This window comes from Poeciliopsis prolifica, unplaced genomic scaffold (assembly GCF_027474105.1).
Source record: "Poeciliopsis prolifica strain line A6 unplaced genomic scaffold, Auburn_PproV2 SCAFFOLD036, whole genome shotgun sequence".
Lineage (NCBI taxonomy): Eukaryota > Metazoa > Chordata > Actinopteri > Cyprinodontiformes > Poeciliidae > Poeciliopsis > Poeciliopsis prolifica.
In genome coordinates, this window is record NW_026562411.1 from 5,362,161 (window position 1) to 5,389,479 (window position 27,319).

At 36.9% G+C, this 27,319-nt stretch overlaps 3 protein-coding genes across 8 annotated transcripts in view; 1 reads left to right on the forward strand and 2 right to left on the reverse strand.

Moving 5' to 3' along the window:
• Positions 1-414: 414 nt before the first annotated feature.
• ccnt2a (cyclin T2a) lies at positions 415-10,731 on the reverse strand. Of its 3 annotated transcripts, XM_055052783.1 has the most exons (10): positions 10,542-10,731; positions 8,595-8,676; positions 8,374-8,502; positions 7,990-8,050; positions 7,459-7,521; positions 6,478-6,523; positions 3,864-4,027; positions 3,683-3,753; positions 2,068-3,298; positions 415-1,891 (listed from the first exon to the last, which is right to left on the reverse strand). In XM_055052783.1, exons 1-10 carry the CDS (start codon positions 10,697-10,699, stop codon positions 1,818-1,820), a joined length of 2,079 nt encoding a protein of 692 aa, XP_054908758.1. In that variant the 5' UTR covers positions 10,700-10,731; the 3' UTR covers positions 415-1,817. The 3 variants fall into 3 exon arrangements, 2 of the variants coding, with proteins under 2 accessions (XP_054908758.1, XP_054908757.1); XM_055052782.1 differs by having other exon boundaries at positions 415-3,298; XR_008607497.1 differs by lacking the exons at positions 415-1,891; positions 2,068-3,298; positions 3,683-3,753 and having other exon boundaries at positions 3,921-4,027; positions 6,081-6,523.
• Positions 10,732-11,415: 684 nt separating this feature from the next.
• On the reverse strand, positions 11,416-16,351 carry acmsd (aminocarboxymuconate semialdehyde decarboxylase). 4 transcript variants are annotated; one of them, XM_055052784.1, is made up of 10 exons: positions 16,202-16,351; positions 14,611-14,655; positions 13,996-14,092; positions 13,858-13,907; positions 13,234-13,470; positions 13,031-13,124; positions 12,696-12,791; positions 12,360-12,532; positions 11,906-12,004; positions 11,416-11,689 (listed from the first exon to the last, which is right to left on the reverse strand). In XM_055052784.1, exons 1-10 carry the CDS (start codon positions 16,256-16,258, stop codon positions 11,627-11,629), a joined length of 1,011 nt encoding a protein of 336 aa, XP_054908759.1. In that variant the 5' UTR covers positions 16,259-16,351; the 3' UTR covers positions 11,416-11,626. The 4 variants fall into 4 exon arrangements, with proteins under 4 accessions (XP_054908759.1, XP_054908760.1, XP_054908761.1 ...); XM_055052785.1 differs by having other exon boundaries at positions 13,996-14,299; positions 14,394-14,655; positions 16,202-16,342; XM_055052786.1 differs by having other exon boundaries at positions 14,001-14,655; positions 16,202-16,343.
• Positions 16,352-19,616: 3,265 nt separating this feature from the next.
• tmem163a (transmembrane protein 163a) overlaps positions 19,617-27,319 on the forward strand; it is a 48,154-nt gene continuing 40,451 nt past the window's right edge. The window contains exons 1-2 of the mRNA XM_055052942.1: positions 19,617-20,153; positions 25,089-25,208. Of these exons, the coding sequence (XP_054908917.1) occupies positions 19,952-20,153; positions 25,089-25,208 (322 nt within the window). The 5' untranslated portion in view covers positions 19,617-19,951. The remainder of the gene's footprint in view (positions 20,154-25,088; positions 25,209-27,319) is intronic.

A 27,319-nucleotide genomic window follows, 5' to 3' on the forward strand; every position in this document is an offset into this window, starting at 1 on the left:
TATATTGGGCCAGTTCTATACATATCAAATTAACGAGAACTAAAAGGTTTGTGATCATATAAACTCAAAGTAATTCCTATTAATTGTTCAGTGCTGAAAGCATTTGCCCCAAAAGATTTATTTACACAAAACAAATTATCTTTTTTCAGATCATAAAAAAGACAGACGTGAGTAAATTTAAAAAAAAAAAAGCTGTTCTCAATTTATTTCCTTTAAAAAGTTAATTTTCCCTTAGTACATGAAGCATTTAAAACTTTTTTACTGGGGTCATAAAATGAAATTTTAATACTGATCTGAAATTCTAAGGCAGGAAATACTTGTCCACAGCACTGAACCATAGAGAAATAAACCATGTTTACCATTTAAAGACGAATTGTATGCCATATTATAAAAATAAGATTTTGTACAGTGTAATGGTGATGGCAATGAAGTTTATTCATCATATTAAAATGAGAAGTGGAAAAACGTGATGAGTGGTTCATGTTTTGTCTAAAACAATTGCAGTTTTTTATTTAATGTTCAACTGTAAATGCTTTATTACATACAAACACCACCAGCCTTGGACCAATATTGTATGTTGGATGCTTTACAATACAGAGGGGATTATAGGGTACAGTCTCTTCAGAAATGTAAGCTGAAAGTGACGCTTTAAATGTTAAAGGTATTTCCAAACACATACATGAGAGGAGAGAATCTAAATTGGTCTGGCATTGCCTACAAGAAATATTTTTCTCTAGATCTAATATGACCTAAATGTGGTTAAATGGGCTGATAACTTTATGCAACGTTTGATCCACTTGATGTAAACTTTAGTATCATATTAGTAGCATCCCTTTTTTGTGAGGCACAACCTTTGGCGTCCAGCTACTTAGAAGTGAAGGTTTTTGGTACAAAATGATTGCTGACATTGTTGTAGTGGGAATCCAACAGTACACCAGAAAGTCAAACTCCTGGAACGCTGCCATCTTTCAGTCGGTGACCTCCAATCAACTGAGCCGTGAAATAAAACTTTTATATGTATTATAGTCATCTTGTTATAATTACAATCAGCTCCAAACCTGAGTAGTCATGGTATAGCTTCTTCTTTAAACATACAAAAGAAACATATGTACATTTATCTCCATTTTTTTGTAAACAGCAAGTTAAGTGCTCCTCTCTCACATCCCTTTGATGATTGAAACATGCAAATCAAATGCAGTTTAAGTATAAAAAAGGAAACCAAGACCATAAAGTAATTTTGGAGATGGAACTTTACACCTAAAAAAAAATATTGCATCCATTAACAATATCAAGTGGAATTCCAGAAAACAAACTAAGCCATCTCCAGTTGGCCAGATAACTTCTTCCATATAATCACGCAATAGATTTAAATTACTAAAAAACAAAAACAAACATGAAAATGAAGAAAGTGCACCTTCCATGCTTTTATAGAACTTGTAATACTTGTCCTCTCATATGGAGGTCTTACAACGTGAAGATGGAACCTTTCCCCACCCCACGCATCCAGGTTCGCAAAATCTTCCACCCATTCGAGGAGAAAGTGAAAACTGAGCAGCAATTTGATACTAACAAAGAAAGGACTGAACGTCGCAGCCCCGAGGCGCGACAGGAAGCATAATTATTCATCTTTCTTATCTCTCAGAAACAGAGAAGTCCAACAATAATTATTTGCAGCAACGCTTTCTGCCTCTTAGTAAAGGGTTTATATTCACAAAGTGTTATTTTCTTAGGGCAGTTGACAAAGAGGTCAGCATAGTCTTCAAAGTCTCAGTGGTCGGTAGTTTGGTGCCAGTTCCATGGGCTGCAGAGCGTCGTACTCAGTGTCTCTGTTCTCCCACTTCATGTGGCGATTCGCCAGGAGGGAGGAACTGCTGAGAGGTCCGCAGCCCACCTGGGTAAGACAGGAGGGGAGGAGGAGGAAGAGGAGAGACAAGAATAAGGAGGAAGAGGAGGAGGGAAGGGAAGGGGAGGGAAGTTAGCCACAGAGCTGCGAGCCAGACGAGACACACTGCAGTACAGGAGAAGAGCGAGGAGGAGGAGGAAAGGGGAAAGAAAAAGATGGAGTACCTGCAGCACTAGTGCCACTCTTGGAGATTTTGCTCACTTTGGAGCAGGAAGTTGAGGATGAGGGGTGGTGGTTGTGGCCGCCCTCGGCGTAGGCCCTCTTTCGTGATGATGACATCAAAGCGGCAGACGTGGGATGACCAAGCGCCGTTCCTTCCATTGCCACCAGACCAGGAGGAATTCGCAGCAAACCCGCAGCCTCAGCAGCCCCTCGCCCGTTGCCGCTGTGCTTGTGGGGGCGATGGAGGTTGTGCTCTGCGCTGCGATGCTTCTCCTTGCTCACCAGCGGACTGGAATGTTTGCTCTTGCTGTTGTTGGCGGAAATGCCTTCATCTGATGAGCTATGCCGCTCCGATGAGGAAACTTTGATCTTCATCTTGAACTCATCTTTGATTGATTGTCCGCTCTTTTCTGGCGGAGCGTTGCTGCTGGACCCGGGAACAGGCAGACGAAGTTTGAGCGAGGCTTTGTCTCCGTGATGGCGTCTGTCTTGCCCTGAAGAAACTGAGGAGGAAGGGATTTTCATTTTCAGAGGGGAAGCTGTAGTGCTGCCACTGTGGGAGGCTTGATGAGGCTGTGCATGTTTTCTATGTTCTATGTGGGTAATGTTTGGTGGTGCATAGGTAGAAGAGGAAGTCAAGTCGCCTTTTACATCACAGTCCATTAGTCCTCCATGGGGCTCCTGCCTGCGCTTCTGGACAGTATACTCTGCAGAATGTTTCTCTCTGTATTTATCCAGAGACAGTTTCAGAACTGGAGGTTGACCAGAAGGCGGGTAAACAGGCTGAGGTGTTGAGTGATGCTTGCCTGCTGTTCCTTTCTCCTGTTTAACAAGGTTTAAATCAACCGTTTTTTCAGTCTTGTAAGGCGGAGGGTGCTGGAGCAAAGAGGAAGTGGAAGTCTGCAAAGACAGCATGGATTCGTGGATGGGGATGCTGAGTGGTTCCTGTTTTACGCAAGTGGAGGGGTAATGGCTCTGGTTAACCTGAGGCCATTCACTGTGGCTGGCTGGGTTGTACGTGGCAGCCATGGCGTCCAGAGACATCGGGACCCCTCTGGAATGCCCTGGCATGGGTACTGAAAAGGCAGCACCTGCTTTAGAAAAACTTGGGTTGGACGAGGAAACTCCAGGAAGTGCTGTATCGCCGTGGTCCTGAAGCAATGAAGGCCCAGTAAATGCGTTATCCGTCGACTGCATATTTTCACTTTTGGGCTTTTTTGCAGCTTGTGTCGCCTAAAGGGCAAAGATTTGCAAGGATTTTAGTTCTGGGTTGTTTTTTTAAAGACAGTTGAGATGACAAAATTATAAGATTGTACAAGAAGTTGGATTTCTGCACATCTACATTATAATCACAACTTCTGCTTTATTTTATTGAGATTCTATGTGACATACCAATGCAAAACATAGCATAATTATGAAGTAGGAAGTATGATTATGAGTTAGATTTCTGTCTGTAAACACATCTATGTAATTATTTCCATCTACTTCCCAATTGTGTTGGTCACATAAAACCTCAAAAATAGAGAATAGCTTGTGTAAAAGTGAAAGGGTTAATAGATGTGAATTTTTTTCCAAGACAGTCTAATCTAAAAAAACTATAGTACTGTTATATCTTACCCTCCAGTTCCGTATTCTCTTCAGTCTGCTTGGAGTTTTCTCCAGAATCTGCAGAAACTCATGCGTCAGCTCTGAAATTGTAAAGGATAAACATGATAAAACATTTTAGAATTAGTTTTAATTCCTTAATTTGCTTAAATAACTAAAAGTAATTTAGATGTATGTAGTAGTATAACTTCACCATCAAGCAGCTCCAGAGTCACTGTGCTGTCCACATACTTCCACCAATGTTTCCCATCAGTGGAAACGGGAATCTCCCAGTTGGACCACTTGCAGGCCAGATGTATGCATACACAGGCGATCACTGTGGGCTTGTACTGGAGGCAGAAGGTAGTGAGGTGCAAACTGCAGAACGGGTGAGGAGATATCAGGGAGTTCATCAGGTCACAGGAGGTCAAAATCCATCCAACATGTGGAGAACAAAGGAAAAACACAAGAGGGAGCAGACAGATTTAATATATTGTTGGTAAAGGGTCAAAATGGCAGTGAAAGCAATGTAAGTGTTTTGATACAATAAAATGACTTCAAAATCTAACTGTGGTTAATTTCCTCCTAACCAAACCTGCTAACAGTTAAAACACATTAATAATAAAAAAATTATAATTGGTAAGGAAGTGTCCTAGTTTGGTATTAATAAGAGACTTTTACCCACCCAATCACTCACTTAATACAGATGACAAATTTATGAAAAATTGTACTTGAAAATTATAATATTTATTACTTATGTTACACAGAATCACATTTAAATAATCACACTTTTTACTCTCATTTCAAATTCAGAGTTAACAGGTCCACAAATATATCAAACGTTTTTGAAGACAGAGCTTCGTTCCTCGTATTTTTGCTAAATAGACTTTTTTGCTCCTTGTCAAGAACACAGAAGACAATAAAACAAAAAAATCAGTAAACACTCCTTTTCTGTTTCTGTCTGTAATAAGGAAAAGCATAAATTTCCATGTTTTGGATGTATGTCAATTTACAAACCCTCTTCAATAAAATCAGATACTTTAACTATTGTACTTTTATGATTGCTTATATATAGAAACAAAGGGAAAAAATATATATATTTTTGTCACCCATCAGGACTTTCACTTCTAGTCTATTGTTGCAAATTTGCCTCAAACCTCCAAGGAGTGGTATTTATACCTCCCATGGATGAATATCAGAGGTAATACGAAAAAACACTTTTATGCAATATTACGGTTCAGGTTATACTTTATTTTCAGGAACCGCCTGTGCTGGAGAGGGGTCAAATTAATACCAATGTTAAATTGTGGTTGGGGTGCAAATGGCAGCACTGTAAAGACTGAACAAGTTTTAACCCATTTTTGTCCAAACTCACAAGACAGCTACTAATGCATCTGTTTTTTATCCAGTTATTAAAACAACCAATCTGCAATAGGCAGGATATCTACGAGTCAGAACCACAACATACATCTTCAAGAAAATCTTAGTCCTCCTAAATCTAACTTAGTACATGTTGAAAAAAGCGGAGCTGAATGGAGTTAGTGAGTCAAGCATTTACAGAAGCTCAGTCAGGATAGCAAATGATTCAGAAACTGCCATCAAAATATTGACATTAAAACGGTATCTAAATAATACCAACACTTTGTGTTTTTTTTAGCAAAGTGAAGGCTAGTTAACAAATTGGTGATAAACAGTATTTGTAAATATAAAGTAGCTAGCAAGGATTTACTGTAAAGCCCACTGAATATAATGTGACCTTAACTGGTACGTAAAAGAAGCAGCAAACTCAGCAATAGTAAATAACTGGCATCCAGAAAGTGGCTGTTCTGATCTAGCAGAAGCACTTAGCTCAGATTTTACTCCCTGAATTTTAAAGTAAGGGGCAAAATAAGCACCTACAGTACAAATAGCTTAAATGTATAATGATTTCAGTAGACATGTTTTTAATCAAACTCCTAACATGTACTTTTACATGTTAGGACGAAATAAAAAATAATCAGCATGAAATAAATTAATATACTTCAAAGTTGTCTCCAAGTCATAGGCTATATCATAATCATTAGCGAGCAGCAGGTAAAGATCAGTCTTCACCTAGCTAATGTGAACACTGAACTGCTACTAAAGATAATTTATAAGTAACTTTTCACCACCTACTTTAAACCAACCCTTTAGGGAACCAGTTTTTGTTAATCAAATATATAACAATGGAAATGAATTAACCAATCCCTGCTAGAGGTAAACCAATTACAACTTTAAGGTCCTAAATGAGTCAGTACTTTCTGCTTTCTTGAATTTTAGGTTTGCAATATATAAATATTGTATAGCTAGGAAAAAAATGTGTTTAGTGGCACAGTTTAACAGAATTTTTTGGGCAATAATACAACAACATAACATCAAAAGAAAACTTTAAAAAGTCATCTGCAGTACTTACCAGAAGAACCTCTACGAGAAATGTTTACATCTGTGAAATCTTTAGCTGATATTCAGGCTACCAGAGTGTCTTTCACTTAGAATTATGCACTTTTTCGCAACCGAACAAACATGTGGTTTTCAAGCGCACCACTATACTTCACATTTTGCATTCAACCCATCTGTGCCAACACGTGGTCCCTTGTACAATACACCGCACTGCGACTGGGGCCGGTAACGCTACAAGCCACCATGTCCCGCTACCTCTGGGGAAGGGAGGAGAGCTGAAGGGAAGGAAGGCAAGCGTCCCAACAACCACCAGTGCAAGTAGGGCCCGTTGGACACTGAAAGGGTACCCTGCATTACAGGAAGCTATGGTGTGCAGTCAAAGTGCAACAAAGGAGGGGCAGGATAACAACCTGTTGGTAGCCATGAAATAGGAAGTCTGTGCCAGATCCTTGCTTGCTGTAGAAGGGAGACAAAAAGGAAACAGAGAAAAACATAAAAGAAAAATTAGAATTGTTGCAGGCAAATGTAATTTAACTTTATGTTTAGCATTCTTATTCTAATTTCCAGTGCACATATTGAGCCAAGATTCAGACTGGGGAAGCAAATTATTATTGTTTATTCTGTTTTCACAAATTGAATTCACTTGTGCTAATGTTGCACATAAATTCCATTATTGTAGGACAACAAAGGATATTTCTAAAGAAGTTTAATGGCCAAAGTTATATTTTTTGTTCATTTATCTTATCAAAACTGGTCTCCAGTAAATGAGATCTTGGACCTCAATAAAACAGAATGTTTAAGTAAAGGTAAAATAAAAAAAAGTCATCGATTTTGTTGTAAGAAAATCATTGCAAGTTTCTGCAGTTTACGTTGAGAATCCTAAGCTAGAAAATTTAAAACATTGTAACAGCATTTCTGAATGTGATTCAGGAACATAAAATTGTGTGAAAGATGTCCAACAAGATGTGGATTTTAAATTGACATAAATCAAGACCGAAATATAAAAAAATACAATTATTTTCTTCGCCATCAATTTTAAAAACAAAGATTAACAATTTTTGACATAATTGTTGTTGAGTAAATAATTACTATGTGGACTCTACTTCAGGTCAGACTTAAATAACATCCTACTGAAGGCCACATGCTTTTCAGATATACACACTAATTTGAAAGAACTCAAAGGTTAAACTGTTTCAAAGCAATTAAGTCTCAGTTTTGGCCCAACAGGCACTGATGAACTTTCTGAGGAACAATATGTCACACAACAATCAATCAACTCAGATGATTAAAAACCATTGTGGTCATTAAACCATTTAATCAGCAAGGTTTTCACCCTCACCCCACCCACATCTGAGGTGGGGACAAACAAAAACAAAGAAGGAAGCCTCTACCTCGCACTAGCTGGGTACATTTCACCACATCAGTGTGTGGGTGATCAATAGTAATTTCAAAGCCTGGAACAAAATACATAACAGGTGAGATCAACACATACACAGTTGGGAGGTGACATGTCATTTAATGGCAGAAAAAAATAGACAAATGTTTTTCTATAGGCGGCCAACTAAATGTTTAATTAGTGGGAGAAAACCAATCAAAAGTGCCTCAACCAAATCCACAGAGGAGGACAAAATGTGTCAAAAGTAGCAGAAAAGAGCCCATACAGTTTTTGCAATATCATAAAATGTTTTAAGTCTTACAAACAAAGAAATTTCTCGGCTTGACTTCCAGAAAATGACATATCACCTTTACACAATGCATTTACAATATGACAATAATATGGTAACCACAGAGTAGATGATATAACATTGCAATCAAAAAGTTGATACACTGAAAAATAAATGATAATTAGACCCTTACTCGTTACCATTACCAAAGTTATAGAAAAAGCTCTCAAGTCATCCACTCCAGTCACCATTACTTACCCAGGGTCTGCAGCACAATGGATTCAAGTATCACCAGCTCTTGAGCTTGCTGGAGGTATGCCTGAAGTTTGATAGACAATCATTACAACACAATTGTAATGAGTCTATTAATTTATTTCCCTAACAAGTGATTTAAAATGGCCAAACAGCTCTACGGCTCGGTTTAGTCATAAAGTGAGCGGTGGTAATCAGTGGGTGCTTGGTACACACCAACTGCAAGCCAGGGCAGGAAAAATAAGACCCCTTAAATATGGCAGCAGAAAGTGGCACAGCCATTTATATAAAGGTGAAACCGTGACCACAGAGGAAAGACAAGGGGAGGGAGAAAAAAAAAGAAATAAAACAACTTTCAACCTTACAGTAACCCAAAATACCAGCACTTACGTTACTTTTTGTGTCTAGAGGAGATTCCTGTGGATTTAAGCAAGCATGTGCTACTTTAATTACATGCTCAAGCTTCCGGGGTTGCTCTTCCACTTTTGCAGCCAAAAATAGGGTGGTTGGAGATATTATCTGCAAAAGACAGCGACACACAAGAATATAGAACATAATGTGTACTCAAGCTGAAACAAGCCGACTGAATCATCATAACTTAGAACACTTACATTTCTATGGAATTTGGTGAAAGAATGTTGCATATAAAATCTATGCATGTAAACAATTGCTGTGTTTATTGTCAGTTGAGAACTGGATGTTATGTCAAGGAAAGTTTTGCTTAATGTTTGGCTAAGCAAGCAAAGTAAAGAACAATGAGTTAAATAATACATTTCCAAAATTAACCCTGGATTACAGAGGAGACTGTTAATCAGCAAATTCCTTTAAAATAATACATATTTTCTCAAACCAAAGCATTTTTCACACTTGAAAAAAGCAAGAACATTTAGTTAATAACTGATTATATTTAAGTAACTGCTGATCCATCTCTACATAATGTAAAATATACCACATGGTAGCTGAAACAACAGTCTTTGAAGAATTTGCCATTAGCAAGGAAACAAACTACATTCAGAACAGTGCAACCTTCCAATTAATCTATGATGGAAATGCAAAGAGTCATAAAGAACAGAGAAAGTGAGTCAACATGAGCATGTCCACTTTAGAAAATGTGGCAAATACTGTGCACCCATTCTCTCCTTTTTGAGGCCACTATGTAAGCTCGGTAAACAAGACTTACTTAATAATTGTGGGTCACAGTTTCAAGAATTTCTATGGCTGATATTGGGTAACCACAGCAAGAATATTACTGGCTGGATATTTCTATTTTTGTTAACAACAGTTAGGACATGCTAAGCTTTTGATCCACAAAACTGTTTCATTTCACTGAAAACAAGCACAATATGTTTTTACCAACACAATAGTCTGTTGATGTCTTTGCTATATTTAAACTGAAAAGCATGTAATTTGATGAGAATGGGCAAGTATTTTGAGCACAGGCAATATCCAGATTTTCTAAAAACATTTTCTTAAATATTTAAAATCTTAATTTCAGGGTCTATTTGTAATATTGAACTAAAAAAATATTAACAGTTTAATGATACAACACTTTATCTAACCACTAGAATGTCAAAAATATTCATTAAACAATGCTGAAAATTTTGTGAGCATACCTTAAAAAAATATTTTAATGCCACTTGAGATGTAAAATTTTGTTTGAGTTTACAACCTTTACAAATTTTGCAACAACAAAAAAGTCAGTGTTTCCCTGACTTCAGTGAGTGTCACATCTCCATGTCCACGTTGATGACACAACTTTATATTTTTGTTTGACCACATACACGAATTACTTTTTTGACAATGTAGAGAAACAGTACAGTGAAATTAAGAAACATGATTTACCCAGGGCTTTTTTTTGAGTCCAATAAAGCCAGAAACATAATTTCTGGCTGCTTCTCTGACTGAAACAAATATAACGGATTTTTTCAGGGACAGTAAACAGACATGTTTAAAACGTCACGAGTTTCTGGGAATAACCTAAATGAAATTAGTCTACCTGGGATTCAAAACCGGAATTTTGATGGGAAAAAAGACGTATTTCACAGGAGCAGTATTAGGATATTACGTAATCTGAACACGTGCGACAGGGCTGGACAGCAGTCTGAGAGAGGAGTAGATAAGACGAGGAGGAAAGTTTACAGCTGAGCCAAAGGTACAAAAAGTCCAATATCCTCGTTTGCTAAAGCAGTATTTTAAAAACACTCGTTAAATTATTTACATGTAAGCTGATAAACACATTTCGCTGCTTTAAAAATGGCTTACAACAAACACCCCGTTTTAATTTCACTGTCTCCACCGAAAAAAAAGCCAAACCCGTCTAGTGGCCTGACAGCTAGCATGTTGAACAGACGCAGATGAAATACCAAACAGTACGGCAAAGTTTCGACCTACAAGATTTAAAATATGACAAAATGCTACACTACAACGAGAACAAACATACTGAGCTAAAAAATTCAGACTTTAACCGTTAAACACATCCCTGCGTTACGGCCACTAATGGGCCCAACATAAACGGTTAGCCTCCGGTTTGCTCCAGAATAAACAAGTTTAAAGGATACACGTTGAGCCTTTGACCCATGTCCTGGATCAGATTCGCCGCTTGTTGTCGGTAGGAGAGCTCCCGGTCTGATTCTACTCCACATCGGCGGGACGGGGTGTTTTCCAGCTGCTCTCGGGTGAAATACCATTTCGACGAAGAACCCCGGCATGCCGCCATTACTCTGGAACGTTCACTTCGACATCGAGAAAACGGATGTGACGTCGTGTCTGCCCGAGAACTAGGAGCGATTTGGTGCTTTGCTGCCTCCTACTGCCCAAAAACTGATCAGCCGATATGGTGAAGACAGTTACACTAACAAAAAAAATCAATTAATGCAGCTCAAATTTGGGCTTCAGGCTCGACTCAATGCCATTTATTAGCAGCTGTGAGGTATTAAAGTCAAAAATTAAGTTATGTAAAATAATATAATATGCATGAAAGTTTATAGCTTTCTGCCTCTCCACACCCAACTAAGCACAACTCTGCTTCCCTGATGAGATTTATGTAGTCTTAAAAATATTTTGAGAAAACAATACCATTTTCACATCTTCAAACTGTGTAGAATAATTCTGTCCAGTTTTAGCTTTCTTGAGTCCAATAAAGCAGTAGAAATATTTATTTTTGTTCCTTTGCTTTACTTTCACAAATACAATAAGAAATTAGTGCTTTTCGTACATTAAAGAAAAATATGTGCTCCCAATAGCTATAAATCAAGTTTTTTAAATAATTTTAAAGTATTCTCTCTTCCATTTTAACATCTGGTTCCCAACAATAAAAGGAAAAAAAAAACAGTTATGAAATTGCAAGCATCTTCTTCAAACTTATTCTTCCTGCTGCAAAAGATACAAAAACAAAAAACTGCATTGAAAGAAAACCAGTAGGATCTGTGGAAATCTTGCCCAAAATAAGTTTATTTTTGCAGAACCACACTGGCTATGACAAATAGTTTAAGACTTCAAAAAAAAGTTTAACTTTTTAAAAACTTTTGAAAACTGATCAAACTTGCACATGTTATTATTTCTATAGTTAAAAACATTAGTCGATTCAGCATTTTTAGTCAGTCTTGTCAGCTGGCTTTGGAACCACAGTCTGCAAACTCTTGCTCTACTCAAACTGTTCTCGTTTTAGTCCCAAAAATTCGAGTGCATTTCCAGCAAGCAAGCTGTCCTGGAAGAAAAAAGGAAAGAAATCAATCTACAGATGTTATAAAATAGTATTTTAATTTCTTTAACTGACACTCATTTAGATCTTCCTTCTTATATTTGAAATATTTAGAAACGTCCTTTGAGTATTCGCTGTAATTTGCTTTGTACTGAAAATTATTCCCCACTTTCTATGTGTGAAAGAGTGTTCCATAAATTAAAAGAAGAAACATTTGAATACCTTCAGTTTTCCATCAAACTCATTCATTGACTCAATGAGTGACCCGGGTTCCAGCTCGCCAAGTGGGAATGGATAATCTGTTCCCAGCATTACTTTATCCTAGAAAACCAGTTCAATCAGGTTATATAGAAAAGAGTTCATAGTTTCATCCACACTGCATTAAGTTTTCTTAACAAAAAGTAATTTGTTTCTATCATTTATGATGTAATAACGCAAAGGAAGAGTATTTAGCTCTCCTCCCCTATTATTAGTCTTAAATATCAGGATAACTCAGTGCCAGGAGGAAATAACCCAAACACATTGAATTAGGTTCAAAATTAAACTGACTTCACTTTAATAACTAATAAAGTGTTATTTTTACTCTACACACTCAAAATTGATAATTGTATGTTTATGTTAATGGTGAAAAAAACAAAACATCTATAAGTTAATAAAATGAGAAGTTCAAACTTACTTTTCCAATAACATCAACAAGCAACTTCAGGGAGATTGGATCATGAACCAATGAGTCAGTGTAGAAAGAGCCCAGGTATTTACGCGGACTGATTGTGTTGTCAACTGCACACAGGTCAGGACGAACTTTGTGGCCGTGTTCGATTCGGCCAACAGTGAACGGAAAAGAGCCCCCTATGGACAAATAAACACATCACAGTCAAACAAAAGCACAGAGAGGCTCCTTTAATGCCAGACTAAGCACAAAGGAAATACTTAAAACATGGTACTTCGCTGTCTTATTCAGAGGTGATATTAATCTTATAAATAACAGAAAAATGCAAGCTATCTGTTGTACCTCCATGTGCAAAGCAGACTTTCAGCTTTGGAAACTTCTCAAAGATACCTCCAAATATCATTGAGCAAATAGCCATGGTTGTCTCGGTTGGCATACCTTTCAGACAGAGGAGAGCCATTAAAATGATAATAAAAAAAAACATACTGAGAATAACTTATAAAGGGTTTTAAATTCAGTGGAACATTGATTAGGCTGTGTCAAATAAACTGTCAAAATCCACTGTATAGAAATGCAGTGATAATGATTTGCAATGTTTTATCATTTACTAAAGTTATAATGGGTTGTTTCACATTGTTAACCAAACAATATCTCCTGTTTCTGCTCAATCTCCTCACCCACTAGCCAGGGTAGCCAATACTTAGCCATCCGCCCATCTGTCTGCATGTCCCATGGGTGGACAAAAATGGAGCAGCCCAGCTCCTCTGCTGCCTGCATGCAAGACACATACTGCAAAATCAGTAACAATGCTGCAAAAAAGGGGCAGTGAACACGGAAATAATATTTTCGGAGTGTGTTTTGATATTGTTTTATGTCTCACGGCATAGAAGGGGATGAGGTCCGAAGAGTTAAGGTCCCAGTTGTTAATGTGGGATCCGATCTGCACTCCAGGGAAGCCGAGTTCCTTCACACAGCGCCTCATTTCCAGCACTGCCAGGTCAGGGGCTTGCATGGGGAGCGTGCCTAGCCCCACAAACCTCTTTGGGTGACTGTGCACTGTCTGGGCCAAATCGTCGTTTAAAAGGACACAGAGGTCCAATGTGTCATGAGGTTTGGCCTACAGTTAAAAAAATGTTTTAGTAAAACTGGGAGACAGTGAAATCAAACAAGTTTGCAGTGACTTGCAAAAATACTCACAGCCCTGGAAAACATTGTAAAAGACCGTTTGACTTTGCGCAAAAGAATTAAAATTATAACCCCTTAAAATTTCACCATGTATTATTTTTCTTCTATTTCCATTATAATGCACTATTTTGTGTTGATAACAAATAATTCAGGTTTGTGATTAGATGAATACTTTTTCAGAAGGTGCTTAATGTGAAAGTGTTGTACAATCTGCTCCAGTTCTTTTACAAATATAAGAAGGAAATGTTCAGTTCTATTAGTAATGAGGAGCAACATCTACCTTTTAAAATAAATTCAGACAAAAACAGTGAGAACTGACCCAATAACTGAACATCACAGGAACCGTCGACAGGGCCTGAACGGTAACACCTGCGGATGATAAGAAGGAACATTATGGTCAAGAAAGATAAGGATGGGACAGGAACAAGTGCTGGGTCATTGATCCCTGTGAACACACCGTACTTGTCCATGTCTTTGATGCGAGCTTTCGCATCCCAGCAGTTTTCCTGAATCACCCGGAACAACTTTCCATCCTTCATCATGTTTGCTTCACCCTGAAACGCAGCATTAACATCACCTACAATTTGCTGTGTTAATTTAAGGTGGAGTATAACATGAAGTGCAGAGTTTTATGTTTCTGCATAGAGGTTGAGGATTCAACGTCGTTTTAAGTATGACCACACGATGGCAGCAGTGAGCTCATTCTTGAAACGCTCGTTCTCGAGGTGAATCTGCACCCAAAAATCTCTAGAATCCTACATCTTTAAACACAAAAACAAACGTGCATCACTTTGTCATTTTTGCTATTTTAAACAATTACAAATAAACAGTGATTTTCTGGTGAATAAAGTTTACCTTCCAGTTTGTACAGCAGCTTTCAGTGTTTTCTGTTGTGCTCAAAGTGAATCATTCAGTGATGCAGTGGCATCATGCTGTGTTCTGGCCAGCATGAGGGGTGGCTATGGTGGGGCGCTGCCAGTATGATCCTGCTTCGTTCTCAGCAAAGTAAGCATTTGAGCCTTGTCTCTGTGCCCTTGTTTTTTCTGTCTGCACATAAAAATGAGTGACTCACCTTGCAGTGATGCTGCAGCTGAACAAACCCATCGTAACCGTATCTCTGCAAGACAAACAAACATACGATTTACAACTTTATGACTGGTAATAATACAGTTGGAAAACACTTTAATACACACAGGCTTATTGAGAAGATTGCATCTGCTCATTTTGGGCATGAATGTCAAATTAGTTTTGGAGCTTTTTAGGACACAATGAATGTAACTGCCTGAAACAAAAATAATAATAATAAAAAAAAATGAAATGGGTCAGAATAAAATTTATTCTGAATCTTCTCTAATACATATTAGTTCAAAAAATGCCATACAAGATTATGTGGCTTCATAAAAAAACAGCATGCGATATGTCCAAAGAAAAAATTTATTAAACATTATTTGGATTCTATGTGTATTTGAGCCTGTCTGTATAATTTCATCCCTGTGTGGATTGTACTTGTAATTATTGCTTTTAAAGTGGACTGAAACAGAAAATACATCTCAAATATATTTTTAAAACACCCAAGTTATAGTGGCATTCATGCCCACTCTACTGTATGCTGTACGACGATATACGTTATCTTGACAAAAGATCAGTGTAAGAACAGGTTTAGTATGACTTGCACAGCTCCTCTGAAAGCCCTCATCGTTTGTCCCATCTGTAGAGGTTCAGTAGTCCTGCATCTGCTCCACCTTCTCAAAATAACTGCAAGTGAATGCCATCTGAGGCTGTTGATGCTTCTTACATACAAATGAAAGTGCAAGTGATCCATGTGAGCAGTGCAGCCAGTAAAGCTTCATTTGACATCAGTGCAGATCAACTGTGCACTTTTCTGAAGCCTCATTGGAAATGCATCTCCTCACAATCCAATATGTGAATATTTCCTTCTGTGTATAATAAAGTTTTGCATGTGCAGTTTAAAATAACGCTAAGTACAGTCTTTATGTTGATGTAAAGCAACATTTGAATGCATATTTATTGTTTTACAAGTTGTGTTTTTTAACATTTATAAACTATTGACACATTTACTACATAGCTGATTTTTATACAAATTTTACAATTGTTCTGTGCTTTTTTTTAAGGTTTTCTATATAATTTAAAATATTTTATGCTACTGTTGACATTGGTAGGTGGAGATAATTTAACACTAAGCATTTAAAAGAATACTAAGAAAGAAGGTTGAAAGAAAGAACAATAAAGATTATTGTGGATATTTTAGACAAAGCTGCAAACCATGATCTGTGGCCTGCACTTGTTGTAGCAAATCATTAGCAGAGGCAGTCAGACAGCGTAACAAAGATGTAAGAGCTGGAACAGATAAACCAAGGCCAGCGTTTATTGATTAAAGTTTAACTATCCACAGAGAGCACAGATTTATGGTGTGAGTTGTTAATCTCCTTGTAAAATGTCAGTGGGAAAACAAGATCAATTTTGAGTTCTTGGCATCTTAATTCAACCAATAACAGATGTGATACAGATACAAAAACAAATACACTAATTGGGATTTGAAATGCTCAGCATAAGACTTCTATAGCATATTTTGTGGATTTACTCACGTTGAGGCTTCAAGCTGTAAAACACTCCCTTGTGAGGTCATGTGTCAGAGCACCTACCTGCTTCAAGTCGGGCCATTCCTTTGGTAAAATATGATTATGAATATCAACCTTCATTCTTAAGGCTATTTCCCACACAAGCTACCTTTCAAAAACTGTGCTAATGCTCACTTCCTGCTCTGAGTTGGAAATCAATGACTGGCAGGTGAATGACTGCTGGAACAAGTTTGTCATTTATTACCTACTCCCAATCTACTTAAAGTCAAAGTATTTGTATGACTGAACTGTAGTTTGGGATGTATGATAATAAATTTATATCTTTACTACCACTAACAAAACTTAAAAACACTGTTTTCATTGCAGCAACAGATTAATTTCAATGTTGTAAAAGAAGCGTTTATTATTTTGTGGGGATTAATTTGTGTATTGGAATACACAGTCTTAATGTTTACATCCCTAAAAATTTCCTTGCTTTATATAAAATAAACAAATAAAAAAGAAACAAATAAAAACATAAAAACTACTAACCAAATTTATACATTTAATTGACAGGTTTGTAAACAGAGTATAATATTTAAAATGAAAAAAAAACATGTATATTGAGACTAGTGGTGAGAAAGTCACAGTATTCTGTTACACCTGTTATAGGTAGATTACTTTTACATGATGTCACAGTCTAATTTTTTTATTTACTTTCTTAGCCATTTATGCCACTGACCAACTATTATTAAAAACTATGACTGCTGCTTTTAGTGAGATTCTGTTCTGAACATTTAATGCAATTATTCAATAAAAAAAGAAAATAGGAAAAGTGCTAATAATTTGTTGCTATATTTATATTTAAAATCATTAAGTTAGCTGTCTAACTAACTAATAATTAGTTAGTTAATGACTTTAAGCTTAAGAGCCACATCTATTCTATCTACTTCATTTAAGTCTGTTTTTGGTACAGAAGTCCATGTATTTTCATGCTTATTCATGGGAGACTGTCCACATTTAACAACATTAATAACCATTGGTCTGTTAAAAACTGAGTAAATGAAGCCTTGTCACTAATAAATGTGTTATTTAACACTTCAGACGGCTACTCACTGACAGAGTAGTAGTTGATAGCAACTCACATGCTGTTCAGCCACTTAGTGGTTTTTTCATGTGCCTGATGCCGCCATCTCATTAGTGACGGCTATAAACTTCAAGAAACCAGAGCCAATGGATGAAAACAATCCTCACTTTATTTTGTGGGGAAATGTTTTCTGTCCTGTCCCTAGAAGTTTTAAAATAAATTTTCCAAGGATACAGAACGGAATTAGACAGGGACACGGTGTGTTTGCTGTTCTGCATCATCATTTCACGGCTTCTTATGAGATCACGGTTCACATTTAGTCCATGCTTTGTGAAATGTGGTCATTTTCTGATTTGTAGATAAACAACAAGCAGGAATGACTGCTGGGGTTCTCTTTGAAAACTTCTCTACTTATCTAAGATCTATGGATATGTTCAAATGATTTTTTATATAAAAATATAAAAAAAAGACCTTTAAAAATGTTCTGGTGAAAGCCAAATAAGGGGTTTAAAGATGTCTCAGAACAATTTTAAATCAGTTCGTTGTACTGTACAATAAGTCTTCAGGTAAAGGAGACTCATCTCACTTTGTTGGAAGTTAAACCAAACATCACTGAAAAGACGTGAACTTCTGTTGACATTGTCATTGCGGCATCTCCCTCCACTGGGTTACCACAGAACAATGGCCTCCTCATTTCCACAGACTTGGTAGATGTTTTAAGTTAGATACCCTTCTTGACACAACCACTGTTGTTGCCCTAAGAAAGAAATATGATTCAAAGAAAAAAAAAATGTGGGAGGTCCTAAGAAATTTCTTCTGGTGTAAACGGAAAAATTTCTTTCCACTGTTGCCACATGCTGCTTTTAGCTTTGCTTTCTTCCCAGATCTTTATGTAATCAACTGACTTAGATTGCACTGTATTTTAATTTGGATTAAACTGCACTGTATGTAACTGAATCACAATCATCATTATAAATGGAACTGATTCAAAAATTGATTTTGATTGATTGAATGCGGTTATCAAATTCTATTAACAGCCAAAGTTTTTATTGGCATGAGTTGGATTTAAATCTCAAGTCGCATAAATTTGCATTTTTCTCTTTTTTCACTAGATTTATCATTTGCTGTTTATTTGTTTCTTTTTCCCAGTTCTTGTTATTATTGTTGTGAAATCACAAAAATGCTAATTAGTTTTAGCTGCTGCTGGCATTAGCTTTTATTTAGAGAACTTGCAAATGAAAATGAAACTTGCCAACAAATAAAGCCATCCAATACTTCATCATGTGCAAATGTTCAAACTTGTTTCGTCCTTTTATGAATCTCAGTTTGTGGGGTAAATAGTTTTTTTCAGCATGTATTTTATGAAAAGTTCAAGAAAATCTTGACTATCCTGGATTAAATGAAATTTCTCATCCTTTCCTAATCTGAATAATTGAAACCAATTAAAGAGGCAGTTTGGTAGTCATAAAGACCTGCGGCATGATGAGGCTTAATACTTGGACTATCTTATCAGAAATAATTTATTACACTTTTTCTAGTGATGCACCTGACTGTGTGATGGAATCCAGTATTGGAGATTCAACCCTCTTGTTTTGACTTGAGGTGATGTTGAGGCTTCTGGAAGTGCCACCATTGTTCTTATCAGCAGGAACAGTATATTCTTAGAAGCATCACAATTTAAACCTGAAAAGATAATGGTTTAATATGTTGTTAAAAACCCCAAAATTAAACATATTAATGCCTCTGATTAAAAAAAATCAGACAGAGACTGTTTGTTGTTTTTTTGTCAAAGCAAAGTTCCTGCGGAGGCTGAGGACCATTTACATTAATAACACCTCAGGTAATAATATCACAGTTATACAATTTCACTTTCTGAAAACAGTGTGTAAATTTTCCACATTAATGTTCCAAAAAAAAACTATTTAAAAAAATCCAAATTATTATGTAATAAATCTAGATAACAAGACTTCAGTTTGTGAACTAAAACAATTAATATTTTGATTAAATTTAGCACATTTTGTTTGATTCTACCCAGATAAGGAGTTGTTTATGAGGCACAAACACCTCTTGGTTGGCTGTGCTCCATGCTGACTCTGTGTTTCCTGCTCATAGTTTGGTTAGGGCTCATATTTGTGCTGGTACATAAAACTCTCCCATCTGACTTACAGTTTGCAGGTGACTCGTGTACTGACACCGACAGACTTGGAGCCAGAAATATTAAACCAAAACATCATTTTAATTGTCTGGTCTTCCTATGCAAAATGACCCAAAGTAGATAATTACTTATTAGGGTTGAGTTCTGCCTCAGAACGGGAATCAGATGCTGAGTTATGAGAGGAGGAGAGAAGGAGGAAGAGGAGGAGGGGATCCAAGTTACTGGCACCGCCTGCCAGATTCACAGCAGATCTGAGCTTATCGCATCATCGCATCTAACCATAAATTACTGTTTCAGCCAGACAAGGGGGTCTTCACTGAACCTGCACGGCTGACATCTCAACGACGGAGTTACTTCTCTTCTCATGCTTTAGAGATAAACCCTTATTTTACCTCTTATTTTCTGTGATCACCATCTCTTCTCTCAATCTCTCTTCGGAGCCGGTGGCATATTGGCCGCGCTGGATGGCCGCTGCACCTAACGGACCGGTGTGAATAGTTTTCTTTCTTTATCCCCCCCTCCCCTCCATCCAGCCCCTTCTTCATTTTTCCTCTGACTCCAAGAGGCTGAGCACAAAACAGGAGCAGAAGCAATGGAAGACCAGGTGACCCAGGAGTCCTGCGCCGTCCCGGAGCCGACGGTTGTGGATCCCTGGCCGGCCACAGTGCGGAACGGCCAGTGCGCCGCGGATGGCTTCACCAACCACCAGCAGCAGCAAGCCAAGACCCCCACAGAGCCGGAGTCTTTCACAGTGAACCAGGAGATGAAGATTACTGACAATGTGGACGGAGAAGGTAACTTTTTATGTTTGGATGTTTAACTGGCTTTGAAAGTTGTTGGATTTCTGTTTGGGTGGGATGTCTGTGTTTGGGTGTGCGCGAGTGAGTGAGAGGCAGAGAGAGAGAGGGAGAGAGAGGGGGAGAAGAGCTGGTGGGGTTTAGGGGGCGAGGGGGGGCGTATGACGGAGACAAGATGGTTATTTTTATCCATGGCAGATATTTTCGGTGTACTCTTTGAATAATGTATGATAGTCAGACATCAGCAAGATTCACAGTGGAGCAGTTCTACACATGGAGTTTAAAGCTTTTAAAAAGATTTAATCTAGCATTTCATTCGTTCATTCATTCATTTTAGCTGTTTAAGTCAGATTTAGCCTAGGATGTGTAGACTGACAGGAACACGGCCCTAGCCGCAGCCTTCCCTTAAGGGTGGATTCTGGTACCAGTCACATGCACAGACCAACCCTCACACCTGCATTTGCATTTTCTCAACCCCTCTAGTGCATCTGCATTCATTCCTTATCTAACTGCAAACTACAATGTGTTATGAAGGGATTTAACGTGAGTCAACAACACAAAGCGGTGCATAATTATAAAGTGAAAGAAAAACAATGCATTGCCTTCGATTTTGTTTTCTTCAAATGAAAATCTTAGAATTGTGGCATGCATTTATATTTAGTCTCCTTTTACTCCTGTACCATTAAATAAAATCCAGTACAACCAGCTTTGCAGCTGGGATTTTCAGCTCCCCGAGCTGCAAAGAATTTTTACAAGCAGGTGAAATTTCCACAAATAATTTCAACAAAAGTGAATTTTTGCTGAACCACCACTAGGTGAGGTTCCACTGTTCTACTGGGGCTCATGGAATCTGTTGACATTATTGGGACGGGTAAATACAGGGCGTCCCTATAAAAATACCTGTCAGATTACAGTGGAGGTTCATCTTAGAGCAGAACAATGACCATCACCATAAAGCCAGAGTTGCAACAGAGTGATTTAAATTAAAATAGTCATGTGTTAGAATGGCCAGATCAAATTGTAGATTTAAATCCAACTTAGAATATTCTGCAATCTTTGAAAATTGATTACTTAAAGTTGATAAAGCTGCTGAAACATTGCTTAACTTCCACAAACCATTCTCTGTTTTATTTTTGCTACTAGAAAGATATGAATCTTAGTCTATCTGACACTGCACAGGAGACAGGGTACAGCTCTGACAGGCCACCGATCCATCAGATGCCTAAAAAGAAAAGCAAACCCTCAGATTTTCTTTATTTAGACTTCTAGCTTAGAAAAATATACTGCCTACTAAATCTAAGACATCTGAATTGACTGACTCTGCCCCATCATCTGCAGGATTTTCTCAGGCCTGTAGAGAAAACCCTGCTAGCCTAAACTTCATGGAGTATTTTATTGCTAAATATTAGAGACTTTGATTATAGTTTTAATGTATACATACCACCAGCTTTATCCAAGCTGAGAAACTCTACAAAATATATACTGTTCAGAAATATTTACCTCTGATCAATTGTTGCACAATATATGGGATATAAAAATATGGGAATTAAATACCACATTCTTGTTTAATAACATCCTAACCCATCCATCTGACTGTACTGTGATTTCGAAAACTACATCAAGCTACAGAGTTTTATTGTGTCAAACATTGGGATTACTTTACATTATCCTGTGAAGAGATCAAATCCAAATTCATTTATTGCAAAGAGATTTATTAGGAGAAAACTAATTTCCTCTGGAGTTTCACTCTGCTCGCTACCACCTCTGCCTGCTAGCCATCGTCTCTACATGCTATCTGTCATCTCTGCCAGTTAGACACCATCTCAGCTTACCACATTGTCAAAATTTCCCGAATTTCAAGAAGAAGTGAAGCGAGGACATTACTTTTGGTCAGATAAGTGACCAAAAGCCTTATTAGGTAATGTGCAACCAAAACCAGGTCCAATTTTAAATAACATTGAAATTCTGCAGTCGTTTCACTGTTCAACAGGTCCTACGCTTGCACATACGGTCCTACATGGGATCTTCAGCATAAAATGTTGAACAAATTCTTGTGCTGAAGATGTTCAATGTTGGAGCGTCTTCATATAGTGAAGAATATCTTTATGTTATGAAAATTTTCTTGAACATTTTGTGTTCAATGAGGAATGTTCTTCATCAACATGCAACATGGGGTGGGAAGGAAAGAATGATCTTTGTCTTATGTTGAAGATGTTCATTATGAAAGCATCTTCATAAAATGAAGAACACCCCCTCATGGGGGTGTTCTTCATTTTATGTTCACTGTAGTTTGGGAAGGATAGGATGTTCTTCAGCTTATTTTTTATATTCTCATCATAAGAACATCTTAGAAATTTGATACCTTATGTTGAACAGAAGATGCTCTTCATCTTGTGTTGAGGATGTTCAGCATAAGAACATCTTCAGGAGAACATAATTTTCTGAATATGTTCTTCATCTTATGTTGAACGTCTCATATAATTATGAGGCAACATAAGAGCTGATGTTAAATTGTTGTTCTATACTCCCAGCAATTTGACTAACAATATACAGTTGTAGTCAGACCACATTTGTTATGGTTTTTGTCTATGTATTTCACTCAATTGAAGGTATTTTTGTAACTTAAAGTAAAAAAAAAATGGTTATACAAGAAACAACAATGAGAAGACACATAAGAAAAAGAATCAGAAGTTATAGGTTTCATTATTTTTAATTGCCTTGTTTTTCTATGTGCTCCAGCAGTGTCAACAGTTTGGATGATGCAGCTTGTTTTCTTCTTTTCAGAAGACATTTTCTTTCTGAATGATAAACAATGATACACAGCACTGATTTAGCTTTATCCAAGGATGCATTGCCTTTATTAAAACATGTTCAAGCTTGATAAGAGGTTAAGGAATTGTTTGCTTTTGACCCCATGAGCTACTCAACAGGGACAATTCAGTTATTAGTGAAAATTAGGATAAAATTTAATAATGTGTGGATGGTAGACAGTTTTCACCCCCCCTAAAAAAAAAAAAAGCAAATAATGGCTGCATGAGCAGCTATTGAGCAGGCAGCTGGCAGATTAAGTTAGTTTTATGAATGTGGTGTGCTTTGAGATGTAACCAGAGCTGTTACACAAAAAAACAGTAATCAAAGTGACCTGGACAGCCCACATCTATCGGCTGGTACAACTGCTGGCTGCTATGGAGATTCTGGGTGCAGGTTGTTGTCCTACTGCTGGGGGTTAAAGTTCTTCCAGTGCTTTTTGATTGTCTTCATCTCCAGGGAGATGCTTAGTTTTATAACAAGAGAAACTATTTCATCTCTCTCAATATTATTTAGATGTTACATTACTTGCTAGCTATCCTATGTTCTGTAATTTTCTAACTAAAGGAAGGAACATATTGGGATGTTTTGTAGCTCCACACTTGTCTGACTGGTTTTGTCCTGTTTTCGTGGTTCCACTAACAATGTGCGATACAAATTTCAGGAGATAATGATAGCCAACAGCATTAAAATCTCCTGGATGTAAAAGTTCAAGCTCTTGAATAATTCATGACTCTGCAGAGCCATCCTCACATTTCATGACACGGAGCTGCCGGCTGTTAAAAATCTGGGCTATTTAGTCTGTGACTTCAAGCAAGGACTTTTCTCAAACACAATAGGTGGACAAAGCGATTCAAAAATTCATCCAATTTATTTTTGAAAATTATTCTTCCTTAGTTAAATCTTGTTTACTATAGTATACTGTTCAAGTAAAGTTTTTCAGGTAAAAGATAATGAATTTTGATACAAAGTGGGCCTGGGAACAGAATGGGCTTCATATATAGGAGCCCCTTGGGTTGACTAAGTACTACTGATATTGGGAAAACCATTTAAGCACCATATGTGCAGTCATGAATATTTTGTGTGGACACACCATAAGGTATTAAGTTCTTCCAAAGAAAATTTTCAAAAGTTGATGTCCAATTTTTATTTTCACCAATTCATTGCTGGGAAAGAAAACAGAATATCAACATAAAAGCATTTTCTGTTTTAGGAAAATGTTATCTCTACCATTTGAAACACAATAACTCAATGCTTTTTGTGGCCATCTAGCAGTCTAAGGAAATGTTGCCCTGCCGGTAAATTTTTCATGCTGGATTTACTGGTGTGTTTTGAATCACTGTCATATTGCAGGATTAATCTTACTTGAGCTACTTGAGCTAGTCAGGCTGGACCAAAAAATCCCAAAACTATAATATTTCCAGACCATTTCTCAGTTGGCATGAGATCATTTTGATGGAAAGTTGCTTTTGACGTCTCTCAAACACATTATGAACAAATGTTAAAATAGAGAACAAATCAGAACCAACATAACAGAGCTTCTCCAACATGCTGCCACTATAAGCAGTTTAGAAAATGCTAAAAACATTTCTTTCTTGCATTTTTACAAAAGAAAAAGAGATATATATTTCCATATATGTTTATATGGAAACAAGAGAAACTATTTCATCTCTCTCAATATTATTTAGATATAATATTGTATTATATTATAATATTATTTAGATATAATATTGTACTCATATATATTTCCATATATGTTTATATGGAAATATATACTTCCATATATGAGATACAGAGGAACACATCCTGTAACATTTTAATTGGACAATGGGTGTCTGCTTGATCTCAGAAGGGTGTTGTCACAAATTAACCTGCTACTAAAGTGTAACCTTTGGACATTTTCAGTACTATCAAACTGTCAGTCAATCAAATGAACATTTTTTAAGATAAAGCCCCGCTCCCACAAACAAACGTTCTTTCTTATATGAAGGAGATGGATAGATTGAATCATTTCTTACATTTCCTGAGGGTGCCTGAGATGATCACAAAGTGACAGAAAACAATAATGACTCTCTTGAACACAAAAAGAGGCATACATTGTTTATATATGTTTTCTCTTTGTAGGTCTTCTTGAGAGCAGCATGCGCCTGAAGCCCCACGAGGCTCAGAACTACAGGAAGAAAGCTCTCTGGGTCTCCTGGGTCTCCATTGTGGTCACACTTATCCTGGCTGTGGCAGCTTTCAGTAAGCATTTAAAACAAATGTTATTTAAACCTCTTGTAAGAGCACATATGGAGCCATAATGTGACTCTGCTGGATATTTATGTTCAACAGTAATTAGTTTTTAGGAGCAGATGATTTCCCAATTCCCATTTGATAAAAAAAAAGACTGTTTTATCCAAATGTGCTTTATTTTGGTTTCAAAACTGGTCTGTATATTGTCTTAAAGTAGGAGATATGTTGTATTAGAGCATCTAGGAAGAAAAAGTATTTTTGGGTCAACCCAGTTTTAATACCAGAGATGAGAAGTCTGAATAACGGTAGGTTTCAAATGATTATTTGATGCATAAAGGCAAAAACAACCTGATGGCCTAGTCAAAGATCAGAATTAAACTGAAACACTATGACCTGAAACACTGTTTATTCTTCAAAAATACTTCAGTGTTGCTGCATTAAGCAATTCTGCACAGAATAATCTGCCAAAACCTGACGAAGGGAGCAAACCCCCCACCCCATAATACCAGGTTGGCTTGGATGGTGTTTTTCTTTTGAAAAAAGAAAATAATAATTTGAAAAACTCTGTTTATCCTAGTCAGATATTTAAAAAAATCTTGTTTGATTTGATAGACCAGTTTCAGGTAGTTGGGTCTGGATATAAATCTGGGTTCATCTAAATGTTCTGGCAGAGAACTGAAAAAGTTTAATGCAACAGTTTGTCTGGAGCCTTCTGATTATTAGCTTGCTAATGAATTGTCCCAGGAAGATTTTCTTTAAACATTTGCAGCAACAACTACATTATTACAATTATTACAATTGTTTACAAAATTACCTCTTATTTGTTTGGTTTTGAATTAGATTTAGTCTCGTCTTCTGTAAAATCTTGCTCTGTTTTTGTCATGGGTTTGGTCTTGAGTACAACACCAGCATAAGATGGAGTGTGTGTTGATATGTGTGTGTCATAAGAACCTAAGATGGCAAAGAGCATGTGCTTTTATTCGCATTGACGCAATGAAGGTCATCTGATGACATATCATATCTGTCTTTAAGCTGATAATATGCCAGGGCGTAAAACATCGAGTTAAAATTTCACAACTTTGTTACAAAACAGTAGAACGAAAAACATTAGCATATTTCTGTATCAGACAGTTCTGCTGGAGGAAACTGAAGCTTTAAGTGAAATGTTAAACTACAACCAGAAAACAAAGCAAGATTTTTCTACCATAAAAAACGATTATAGTGAGTTCTTTCTTTTTCCCTTTTCAGTTCTTTTAATCTATTTTCAATTGTAGTTTGATCTGATCAGAGAATTGTTTGACATTAGGAACTTGAAATGTATCTCACTAACCCTACCTATCCTTTAATCTATTGTACATATAAATTTTTTTTGTATCACTTCTTCATATTCTTCCAGATAGAGTTGAGTTTTGCTTTAGGCGTTTTTTTTGCTCTGCACAGTAACTCAGTGATCATATGGATGTTGTGACAGGAAGCAGCAGGCAGCAATTTCAACATATTCAGTTGCCTTGTGATGTCCGGAGAAAAAAGGAAAAAAGAAATGCAACTTTGTAGTCATGGGTAAGAATCATGACAAGATATAAGAGGTATTAGAAGATATGAAGCTAAGAGAAGAGTGTAAAGAGTAAGGGGGTACCCAATTTTAAATAGTGTTTTTGATATGATGTGACAATCTGGGTATATTTAACAAAACAGCATTAAAATTCTTAGATTCACCATTGGCTGATTCAGCCTAACACTGCATTTATTTGAATATTTTAAGTGAAACAGAAAGTCTGTTTCTGGGATCATTTTAAATAAGAGAACGCTCTATAAATTAGGATGCATAAGACATGAAACGCCTGCAAAACTACTCCGAAGTGTTGAAAGGCAGAATCTTGACTCAGACAATGAGAAATCATACAAGTTTTTCTTTTTTTTTACAGAAATAATTATAGAATTTATAAGTTACTGAAACACATACAGTCATCTGAGTTCCTGCTTTGAACAGTATGTTTTTTTAGATCTAGGTTGTTTGCTTGTGCAAATTTATGTGGCTCTCAACTGACCTATGCTGTGTTTGCACATGTAAACTAAAGACTGCAGATACATTACTTTTAAGAAGTTTAAACTGCATCAGG

Coding starts and splice junctions, on each gene's coding strand:
- ccnt2a (XM_055052782.1), bottom strand. CDS start 10,699: ATGGCGGCATGCCGGGGTTCTTCGTCGAAATGGTATTTCACCCGAGAG. Junction 7,522..7,989: donor CATTGTGCTGCAGACCCTGG/GTAAGTAATGGT, acceptor ATTTTGTTCCAG/GCTTTGAAATTACTATTGAT. Junction 4,028..6,477: donor TATTTCATGGCTACCAACAG/GTTGTTATCCTG, acceptor CCCGTTCTGCAG/TTTGCACCTCACTACCTTCT.
- acmsd (XM_055052784.1), bottom strand. CDS start 16,258: ATGAAGGTTGATATTCATAATCATATTTTACCAAAGGAATGGCCCGAC. Junction 13,471..13,857: donor CTGTGATGTTCAGTTATTGG/GTCAGTTCTCAC, acceptor TTTTAACTGTAG/GCCAAACCTCATGACACATT. Junction 12,005..12,359: donor TTGTTGATGTTATTGGAAAA/GTAAGTTTGAAC, acceptor CTGGTTTTCTAG/GATAAAGTAATGCTGGGAAC.